The sequence below is a fragment of the Palaemon carinicauda genome, chromosome 20 (assembly GCF_036898095.1).
Source record: "Palaemon carinicauda isolate YSFRI2023 chromosome 20, ASM3689809v2, whole genome shotgun sequence".
Taxonomy (NCBI): domain Eukaryota; kingdom Metazoa; phylum Arthropoda; class Malacostraca; order Decapoda; family Palaemonidae; genus Palaemon; species Palaemon carinicauda.
Genome location: NC_090744.1, coordinates 69,099,053 through 69,109,933, shown reverse-complemented (window position 1 = coordinate 69,109,933; position 10,881 = coordinate 69,099,053). Strand labels below are relative to the sequence as shown.

The 10,881-nt window shown below is 43.2% G+C and overlaps 2 protein-coding genes across 8 annotated transcripts; one reads left to right on the top strand and one right to left on the bottom strand.

Annotated features, from left to right (window-relative positions):
* Positions 1–2,854: 2,854 nt before the first annotated feature.
* LOC137659869 (uncharacterized) lies at positions 2,855–4,067 on the top strand. The gene is made up of 2 exons (XM_068394649.1): positions 2,855–3,214; positions 3,336–4,067. The coding sequence occupies exons 1-2, from the start codon at positions 2,855–2,857 to the stop codon at positions 4,065–4,067; spliced, it is 1,092 nt and encodes a 363-aa protein (XP_068250750.1).
* A 238-nt stretch (positions 4,068–4,305) lies between these two features.
* LOC137614303 (uncharacterized) lies at positions 4,306–10,029 on the bottom strand. 7 transcript variants are annotated; one of them, XM_068344053.1, is made up of 3 exons: positions 5,042–10,029; positions 4,806–4,873; positions 4,307–4,679 (listed from the first exon to the last, which is right to left on the bottom strand). In XM_068344053.1, exon 1 carries the CDS (start codon positions 10,024–10,026, stop codon positions 5,623–5,625), a length of 4,404 nt encoding a protein of 1,467 aa, XP_068200154.1. In that variant the 5' UTR covers positions 10,027–10,029; the 3' UTR covers positions 4,307–4,679; positions 4,806–4,873; positions 5,042–5,622. The 7 variants fall into 7 exon arrangements, with proteins under 7 accessions (XP_068200153.1, XP_068200152.1, XP_068200154.1 ...); XM_068344054.1 differs by having other exon boundaries at positions 4,308–4,453; positions 4,589–4,679; positions 4,806–10,029; XM_068344056.1 differs by lacking the exon at positions 4,806–4,873 and having other exon boundaries at positions 4,308–4,453; positions 4,589–4,679.
* Between the last annotated feature and the right edge of the window lie 852 nt (positions 10,030–10,881).

Below are 10,881 nucleotides of genomic sequence, written 5' to 3'. Positions count from 1 at the left end.
CTCCCAAAAGGCCCAGCCGCTGACCCGAGAGACATCTTAACCTTAGGTCCTTGGTTCTCGCTGGTTAGTTGTAACGTTCATTCGTCCCAACCTCGCTCCTGCTCTGACCCTGACCTCGTGTTTACCGTGTGGTCTCCTTGTGTTCCCTGTGTTCCCTTGTGTTTTCCTGTGTCCTTTCTTCAACTGTGTGTGTATCGTTGCCCTGTGATGGAGACTCACTGTCGTTGCCCTAGGCCTTCTGTGGAAAAAGCGTGTGGCGCTTTCTTGTCTAAGGAAGAAGTTGATCCTAACACCCTTTGTTCCACGTGTCGGGGACAAAGACGTGCAAAGGGTGCTACTCTCCCTGAATGCGTCGATGGGCCCGACTGGCAATGGAAGTTAGTCAGGATGAAGAAGAAGAGGGCCAAGAAGGAGAAACCGGCGCGTACTAAGTCGGGTGAAACGTCGGTAGAGTTGTCCTTGGCCAGGATGACTCCGGTACAGGTTAAGTCCCCAAGGTCATCACCAGTCCCCGTCCATGGCGGGGACGTAGGTGAGTCTGTTGCCGGGCCTCAACCGATTGTTGAGCCCGTCATTCCGTCGGGTGAGGCCCCTGTGGCAGATCCCCTATTATTGTTCTTGTAGTCACGCTTGTGCCTTGTGGGTACCCCCTCCATGGAGGAGTTTGTGGCGCAAACTCATGGTGTGGAGGTGACCCCCTTGGTAGCGGTTCCGGCCGTAATCCCGGTAACCGAACTGCCTTCTGTGTGTGTCGTTGCAGGTCTGTCATTGGGAGTGTGCGATCCCTATCATGAGCACTGTGTGACACGGTCTTCTGATGTTGTTCCACCACCCTGGTCGGCCGTGCCTAAGACCCCGGGAAGTTCGCCAAGAGACAACGAGCAGCCTTAGGATGAAGGAGACCTTGGAGTGCGATGCACCCACCCCGAGCTGTCTCCCTCAGTCGGGTCGGCAACCCCAGTGGTTGGGAAAGCCAAGCATTCTCCTTCTTCTTCCGACGGAGAATGATCTTCGGACGGGACCTCCTCGGAGAGTTCCTCCTCTGGCGAGAGGAGAAGGCGCAGGGGGCGCAAGAGGAACCATTCGCGATAATCCTCGAGGTACGGCAAACCTCCCAAAAAGAAGAGAGCCAAGCATTCTCCTTCTTCCTCCGACGGAGACTGTCCTTCGGATGGGACCTCCTCGGAGAGTTCCTCCTTCGGCGAGAGGAGAAGGCACAGGGGGCGCAAGAAGTACCGTTCGCGGTAATCCTTGAGGTACGGCAAATCTCCCAAAAAGAAAGAAAGCCAAGCGTTCTCCGTCTTCCTTCAATGGAGAACGTTCTTCAGATGGGACCTCCTCAGAGAGTTCCTCCTCCCTCCGGCGAGAGGAGAAGGCGCAGGGGGCGCAAGAGGAACTGTTCGCGGTCATCCTCCCGGTACTCTACAAAATGTTCTGGGTCGTCGCAGAGACAGCACAGGCACCACAGGAGCAGCAGCAGGAGGAATGGCGGCATTGCAGGCATGGCAGTTCCCATTCCCCAAGGAAGGCCGGTATGGGTTTCGCCGTGCCCAACGCAGCATGGGCTGCCCATGGGATGGGGGGCCCCGAGAGGAGAGCGGAGTGCGTGGTCAACTCTTGGGGCTCTTCGGCCGGTCCATCGGCCTCCCACACAGTAGCAGGCCCCGTGCGGCCAAAAGTGGTTAAGGGTCCCCCAGTGACCCTGCAGAGGGAGTCTAGAGGTGTGGGCTCCCCTGGCATGGTGAGGCCCCGTTCGAGTGAGGCGGGCAAGCCCATGACGCCTCCCCTCCCTGGAAGCTCTCCTCGATACAGGTCTCCCTGCTTGGGTGGAGCCCTCGGCTAACCACACAGGTTTGATGAATGAGCCCCACGGTGAGGACTAGTACCCGGTGGAGGAAGATGATGATGTGGGTGACCTGGTGTTGCTGGACTCAACACCAGAGAAAACGTCGATGTTCAGGAGGGTCCTATCCTTGATCCGGTCCCAAAACAACCTGAGTGAGGTGGAGGAGCGCAGGGATCTGGACTTCGCCACGGCGTTGGCGGTGCCTAAGGATTCCAGGCCTTCTCGTTACAAAAGGCCCTGTTTATGGAGGCCTCCGCCTGGTCCCTGGCCCATGCCATGTCCTGGTTGGACTTGTGGTCTGCGGCAGTGGCCACTTTCCACAGCACCCACGATCTCTCCCATGAAGCAGACCTGAACCTCTTCCGAGAGCTTCTCTGGTCTGGGGCCAAGGCCATTAAGTTCTCCTCCGCTCAAGCTTGGACTCAGGGCACCAACTGGGTCCTGCAGAGGAGGGACTCAGTCCTGAGCAAGTTGGCTCAAAGGATCCTGGATAGAGATTCCAGGTTGCTTAGGAGCTCCCCAGTGGAAAGGGAAGGTCTGTTTCCAGAGAACCTGGTGGAGCAGACGAAGGAGAGACACGTGAAGAAAGGCAGGTCCTAGGACTCCTCCCACCGGCCCTCCTTCAAGGGCCCTCAAGGATCCTTGGGTCCCTTCAAGTCCAGGTCCTCTTCCTCCAGGAGAGCCCAAGGAGCCCGGTTCCCTAGGAGGAGGTAGGGCGTGAGACCCCCTACCACTATCCGCGCCACCGGTGGGGGGAGGCCTCCAAAAACATTTGCAAAGTTTGGAGAATTCCAGAGCCAACCCATTTACAGTGAGTGTTCTGAAGGAAGGCTAGCTGGTTCTCTTCCTGGATGAGACCCCTCCCCTGATAAGGGGCCCGGGGGGGGGGACACCTTTGCATCCCGGGACCCCTCCCACAATGAAGCCCTCCAACCAGTGTCGGACAACTTCCTGGGCTCCTACAGCAGATTCTTCCTAGTCCAGAAGTCCTCGGGGGGTTAGAGGCCCATGATAGACCTCTCGGCCCTGAACAGGTCTATCAGGAATAACCCGTTCAAAATGGAGACTCCAAGGTCGGTCTTGGCGGCCATAAGGGAAGGGTACTTCATGATTCCCCCAGACCTGAAGGACACCTACTTCCAGATCCCAGTCCATCCCTCAAGCAGGAAGTACCTCAGGTTGAAATTTGGGGCAGGTAGCTTACCAGTTCACCACCCCAGGCTTCGGCCTATCCACGGCCCTGCAGGTTTTCACAAGAGTGTTCTCTCTGGTGTCGAAGTAGGTGTACAAGCGCAACTTCCGACTCCTATGTTACCTAGACGATTGGTTGCTGCCTTCAGTGTCAAAGGGACTCTTGGAGCAGCAACAGTACGTTCTGTTAGCTTTCTCCGGGGAGCTGGGTATTGAGGTAAATATGGAGAAATCCCAGCTGACACCAGTAAGAAGGAGGGTATACTAGGGGATTGAGCTGTACAAAATCTTGGCAAAGGCCATCCCCTCTGAGAAGCGCATCAGGAACCTTGGGGAGATTTCCAGGCCATTTCTCCAGGGCCTCCCTAAGAGAGCCAAGGTTGGGCAGAGGCAACTGGGTCACCTGGCCTCCCTAGAGAAACTGGTCCCTCAAGGCAGGATCAAGCTGAAGCCCCTTCAGTGGAATCTAAAAGATCACTGGAACCAGATCGGTTCCCCCACTCAGGTGGTCCCACTGTCCCCCCAAGGGAGGGTGGCCCTACAGTGGTGGGCCCTGCCTCAGAACTCCAGGCGGGGCACCCCGCTGACGGATTCCCCCTGGAGACGTTGCTCTTCACGGATGCCTCCAAGAATGGTTGAGGCTCTCACCTGGCATCTTACACAGCACAAGGCCAGTGGTCGGAGGCAGAGAGAGAGAGCTCTCCACATCAACGTTCTGGAGATCTTGGCCATTCAGAGGGCCCTGTCAATCTTCAAACGGGAGCTAGAGGGCAGGACAGTAGACCTGATGTGCGACAACGCCACAGTGGTGGCATATGTCAAGAAACAGGGAAGCCTTCGTTCCAGGGAACTCTGCCTCATAACAGAAAATATCCTGGAATGGGCCGAGAGGAAACACACAGACCTCACGGCGCGGTTCATTCCAGGAAAACGAAACATCATAGCGGACGGTCTCAGCAGGAAGGGCCAAGTCCTAAGTGCCGAATGGTCCCTGAACCCTCAGATAACCAGGGATAACCTGGTTGATTGATTGATTTAAAGTTTTCAGGCATCCTGACATCTAAGGTCATTGACACCGATGAAGTCCTGGAGAGGTGGGGTTCCCCATTGATAGACCTGTTTGCAACTAAACTGGATGTGAAGCTCCCGGTCTACCGCTCCCCAGTGCCAGACACAGGGGCCAAGATGGAAGACGCGTTACAGCACCCCCAGGATAACATGGACATATACGCCTTCCCTAAGCTGAAATTTGAACATTCTACAATGGTAGTTAGGAAAACTCTTCAAAACAATTCACCAAATTTATTATAAACATTTCAGAGAAGTAAAAATGCAATAAATTGTCTATTCCGATTGCTTGAAGGTGGTTATATCTAGGGGTAATTTCCAAACTACTTTCAGCTTTTCCAACCTCACCTGTATAAACAACAAAAAGGAATATATCAAAATATAATAAAAGAAAGGAAATTATATAAATCCAATTTGAACAACGTATATATGAATAAATCGTAAATTGCATATATGATCTATATAAACCTAATAAGCCATTACCGATAATGTTGGAAGTGCTCGCCAATGTAACAAACAGGGAATTTATCCTCGGACTAAGCCACTTCAATTAAACATTTGGATAAATGATATCCTGGAAAATGAAATACATTCCGACATCAAACACTGTCCTGAAGCTATAAATATAAGCAATATAATTTTGCATAATGTATTCAATATAACATTCACCCTTCGAATTAAATCTAATATAAAGTCTTACCAATAATATAAATAAGAAAGATGAACGCAGGATGATAACCCAGGACGACCTAGCTTCACCAATTATACCTAAGCGAAAGTATTGTACAAATATCACAATTAGTTTAATAGTACACAATATATATATCTATCAGAGAGGAAGGAATTTATTTTTATATTGGTGCTTTGAAGGCTTAAGGCAACGGATAATGATTACCATTAAACATTTAGAAACCCCTAACAATGCTTGGTTCTCACCTTTATCCATGCAAGCTATGAGACGAGTCGAATGCCCTCGAAGTTTAAAGTTTCATGTCGGAGGAAGCTCAGAGTCCAAATTAAAGGAAGTTAGTTCATGTTAAATAACTTCGGGAATGTAGAAACACTTGAATCTCGTAATCCAAACATGGTTCAATAAAATAGCAGCACAGCACAAATTCAATGGTATGAAAATCTTGTAGCACAAATCTAGCAGCTCAAATCTTCGTGCCGAAATACTGCCAGTGAAGATATGGACGGTATGGTATGCTAGGCCAGACTGACTTGGGTATATCCATGAACCTCCCAAGTAAAGAGAAAATGGCGTGATTAGCAGGCTTGTTAGCTAATTACTTAGCTCGTAGTAAGCAAGCAGGACTTAGATGGTACCAAGCATATAAATGTAATTTAACTAGTTATTTTAATAGTTTAAGAGAAAAGTCCTCCTTACTTCAATAAATACATATATAAATATACTAATAAACAAACGTAAGAAATACTAATTTCCGTTTAGTCCACGGAAGAGGATGAAGATTTTTCAAAGGTAAAAAATCTTCATCGCTGTAAATGAACATATGAAATTAGAGCAACATTTTTCTTGTTCTTTCCTCACTTACCGTAGCAGCTTTTCTTTTAGGCCGCGAGGAAATTTTCTTTCTATCAGCACCAGGAACATTCTTATTATCAGTATTACAAACTACATCATCAGTAGTATTAATCTCAAGGAAAGGAATTATTTGACTTGCATGTAACTTACTAATCTTTTTAGTTTTCCCTTTCAGTACAGTTACTTGTGTCACCTCTCCCAAATCATTACTTACAACTTCGCGAACTAATCCTAGGGGATAATTACTCCTTTTAGTATGTTCCTCCTTCACAAGTACTACATCTCCTGGCTTTATCAATGCATGAGAAACCGGACGATACCTGTCCTTTCGGTCAATAGCTTGATATAATAAATTACCTAAAAACTCATTATGATAAATATTATTAAGATTTTCTTTAACCTTGCACAACCCCTGGTAACTCCTCTCTATGTCTCTGGAATCAAAATCTGGATCCTGTGGAATGCTCTGCAATTCAGGAATCAAATTTAAGGAAGACAGCTCATACCCTCTGATCAAATGTTCAGGGGTGATTGGTTCAGGAAGAGAATCTTCACTATCATTTCTAACAACTTCCTTAAAAGCTATGGGACGTCTATTAGCGAGATGGATCACATTACATACTAAAAATTCAAAATCCGAATAGGATAAAATGTTATTCTTTATTGCTCCAAAAATTAACCTTTTTACCATTTTAACGCACACCTCAACCATAGATCCCAACTGACTAGCACCTTTGGAATATTGTTGAAAGGAAAGAGGGGCAACATTATTTTCTTCAAAATAAAGTAAAGTTTCTGGATCCCTGATAAACGATGTAATAATATTAGCTCCGGCTACAAGCTGCGATCCCTGATCACTAATGCACAACTGAGGGATCCCATACTCCAAACAATGCATCTGAAAAGCTCTTAAAAATTCACTTACATTTAAACTTTTAACTATCTTCATATTAATTGCTCTAGACCAAGTACAAGTCAAACATAATAACCATACTTTATGTGTCCCACCACTAACTTTAACTGAAAATGGACCAAGATAATCTATAAATATATTGGCAAAAGGTACATTAGGTGGATTACAACGGAAATCTCTATAGGAATTCTGATTAAGTTTAATGCTACGACTATTGAACCGACGGCAATGAACACACTGCTTCAAAGCTTTCTTAACAGTAGAAAAATGTTTGGGTATGAAATAATTTCTTCTTAATTCGGTCAATACGGCATAACTACCAGAATGAAGTAATTTATCATGAGCATTCATTATAATAAGTCTTGTGAGATAACTATCATTAGGCATTAGAATGGGAAACTTGTTATCTTTGTTTAAATACCACTTCTTAAATTTACTTCTTACTCTAAGCAAACCTTGCTCATCAAAAAATATGTTAAACTTTGTCACAATAGAAGGAATGTCTTTAATAGGCACATTAACTTGACTGAAATATTCAAAAACTTCAGAAAAATATTTCTTCTGCTCAAAAGATATCAATAAATTAAGGGCTTGAACAAAGTAGGGAGTACTAAAATCGTCATTATCACACTTCAACCCTGCTCTAACTTTCCATTTCTGGACACACATCAAAACTCTCCGATATACTAGCACTAGTCTCCTAAAACTGGAAAACCTGTTAATATCAATGAGAGGCTCCGCACTGGACAAAAGCACAGAAAGACCATGGGAACAATTGCTCTCTTCACCAATTTCAAATGCTGGTATTGTGACTGATAGCTCTGGAATATTGGCTTCATCCAAACTAGGTCCTGAAAAATAATTTGAATTCATGAGCTGATTATACGACACACATCTTGTCACCAAATCTGCAGGATTTGCCTTACCAGAAACAAATTTAAAAGTGACAGGAAACATTTCACACTTTCTCTGAATATTATGAATCCTGTTGCGAACAAATGTTGTGTGTTTATTCATTTTATCTAGTTTAGATGAAGATGCATTAAGCCAATGTAAAGCACAAATGGAATCTGTATATAAAGTTATATTCACAATCTGTAGAGGCTTCATGCAATGTGACCCAGATAAGTCATTGAAAATTTCCATAGCACATTCTACTCCTAAACTTATTGCATTTAACTCAAGGGCTGGTATCGACTTGCCATCTAGCTGTTTATTAACTAGCCTATTCTTGGCATGAACGAAGCTAAGCTTATTAGTTTCATTTTGAAGCAAATAAAGGACACATCCATATATATCACGACTGGCATCTGTAAACACTAAAATACTATATTCACCATTACGAGGACCAACAGATCTAGAAATACGTAAAGGTGCTGCTCTGTTACACTGCTTTGAAATATTTTGCCATTCCTTCTGCAACTCCTGAGATAGTATTTGATCCCATCCAAGTTTCTTTCGACACTGTAATTTATGCATAAATAATCTACACCTGTTAAATAATGGCATATTAAATCCAAAGATATCGAACTGGGAAGCAATAGTTTGCAATATGGACCTTTTAGTCTTAGCTTCAGCATTTAGATTAATGGGCTTTGTAAATATCTCATCAGAGTACCTATCCCATGTTAGACCGAACAGTTTATTTATTTCAGGAGTGACTACTCTATTCTCTGCATCAATTACATCCTGTAAATCCCTATCATTAGTGACAATCTGTTGAACCTTAAAATTGTATGGCTCAAAAATACATGGAATCTGTTTATAAGCCCAATGTAAACTCTCTGAATCATTGAAAGTGACAGCTCCATTATCCATATATATAAGTGAATATATTGAATGCTTCAATTCAGACAACATTGACTGGTCAGATGCTTGTGCAACTAATATGTAATACAGAGATATCATAAGTAAAAATGGGCTGCATCTCAATCCAAACGGAAGCCTAACATTCTTAAATGCAACCAAGGAAAAATCTCCCTTACTAACATTCTTGTACCAGTAAAACAGTAATCTAGCTTGGTCAGCTTCACTTAAAGCAAGCATATTAAACGCCTTCTGCAAATCAAAAACTAACAAATAATTATCAAACCGTAAATTAAGGAAAGATGATGACAATTTCTGATTCAAAATAGGTCCTGAAAACATACACTGGTTATGTGATAAAGATGTGCTTTTAGAAGATTCCTTGAGATTAGACAAAAACACTACCCTACATTTAGTCGACTCTCTGTCTAGCTTAAAAATAGGCATATGAGGCAAAAAAGAGAAGTAGGGATGTTCAGCCTTGTAAACCTCTAAATCATATATTGGCTCAATGATACCCAACTTAATCTGCTCTTTAAAAGTTTGATCAACTAATTGTAAATGACCTTCATTCTTCCTGAGCTTCTTAAGGTTTGACTTAAGTATGAGCTTAGATAACACCTCATTTTTAGAAAGTAAATGAGACACTTTGGTATTCCATGACAAAGGAACTTCTATCCTTCCGTCAGATCTTCTACTAATCTGTTTTAAAGTAAATTCAGTTAACTTTTCGTCAAGGTCTGTATTAGTTTCACAATAATTCGTTTGATCATAATTCAAGAAATATTTGCACTCAGATTCGAGAATTTGATCAGTGGCACGCTGCAATTGTCCTTCCAAAATATCACCCTTATCATTAAGGACTGAAAAAAATGTGTTAGTAGTAAACCCTGATAGGCAATTCTCTTCCAAAATATCAACATTATTGCTAAGAAAAAATGAATTGCTATAAACATGGATATTAGAACAATTAGCTTCCTTACTTACTGATAAACAAGCTCCCAATCCCCCATCTGTACCTCTGAAATTGGCAAGCAAAGCTTCAATATTACCAGTGAGCATTATTCCTACCTTAGATTCAATGTACACAGAGGGACTCGCATTACCAATCACTATCTCGTTTCCCGTTAAGCAACTGAAAGAATCTGTGCCCAGCAAAAGATGCACATTATCAATTTTCCTCAAATTACTATTCAACAATTTATCAGCAAGAACTAACCCTTTACTGTGCACAGCTTCAACAAGTTCACCAAGAAAGGGTAACTCCAAATTAATGCTTATATCCGGAACCACAATTGCCAAAATATGCTCTACTGAATCTCCAATCCTAAGAGGCATCTTAATAACTTTAGTACAGTACCTTTTACTCTCATTAAAACCCTTGACCGTGAGCTCAATGTTTGAGTGAACAATTTTAAACTTTCGTGAATTTGCTAATCTAGCAGACACAAATGTACTCTGAGAACCGCTGTCCTTCAAACCCCTATAGACACTATCATTGCCCTCAAGAGAAAAAGTAAATGTGGGCAATATGGAATTCGTCGAGTACTGGTGTGTTACAGCAACTCCACTGCTAGCCTCCTGTTTGGCATTAGAATTATGTTTATTAGTCCGAGATGATCCATCCCTTGCAGATTCTGACACACAAAGGTAACTCATGTGATAACCATTACAATTTAAGCAACGCTTTTTAAACCTAAACCTACACTCGCTAGACATATGGTTTAACATTCCACATTTTACACAACCTCCGAAAGACTCAATTGCGTGAACTTTTTCTGCAGGAGTAGAGAATTTCTGACATTTATTAACATAATGATTAGTTTCCTTACTATCACTTCTACTACAAAGGAGACAGTTTGGTACAGAATATTTACTTTCCATTACTTTAGTTTTAATGGCCAAACTATCAGTACTGTCTTTAACAGGAGTATTTCTGAGCTTATTTCTAAACTTAATCTCTTGAGGAGTTTTACCTTTAGTACTTTCGTACCTCTCACTAGCATTAAAAAAATTATCGAGAATATCATCCAAAGAGGGGTGAGTTTTCGTGGTGATTTGAACCAAGTGACTCTTGAAATTATCATTAATACCACGCCAAGCAAAAAACCTTGTAAACTCATTAGCATCAATTTTTAAAGTCCTAACAGCCTCACAAATAGTTCTCAGATTTGAGATATATATGAAAGGATCATCCTTCTCTCCAAGCTTAAGATTCAACAATTTCTGGATGGTAGAATTTATTCTAGCTTCTTTAGAAGCAAAAGCTGAAACCAACAACTCCTTGGCATCTTTATAAGATTGCTTGTCAGCTTCTAAGCTATACAACAAATACTTAGCCCTACCATCTATTTGCTGTTTTAGTAAAAGCAATAAATCCCTATCTGGATAACTAAATGCACTGGTTGTGTTTTCAAACTCGGTTATGAACCTTAAAAAATCTTCCCCTTCTCTACTACTAAATTTTGGAAGAGGAGCTGTGGGCTGCTTAAGCAAGCTTCTAGCAGTATCAGT

Coding starts and splice junctions, on each gene's coding strand:
- LOC137614303 (XM_068344052.1), bottom strand. CDS start 10,026: ATGAGTTACCTTTGTGTGTCAGAATCTGCAAGGGATGGATCATCTCGG.
- LOC137659869 (XM_068394649.1), top strand. CDS start 2,855: ATGATAGACCTCTCGGCCCTGAACAGGTCTATCAGGAATAACCCGTTC. Junction 3,215..3,335: donor GGACTCTTGGAGCAGCAACA/GTACGTTCTGTT, acceptor ATCTTGGCAAAG/GCCATCCCCTCTGAGAAGCG.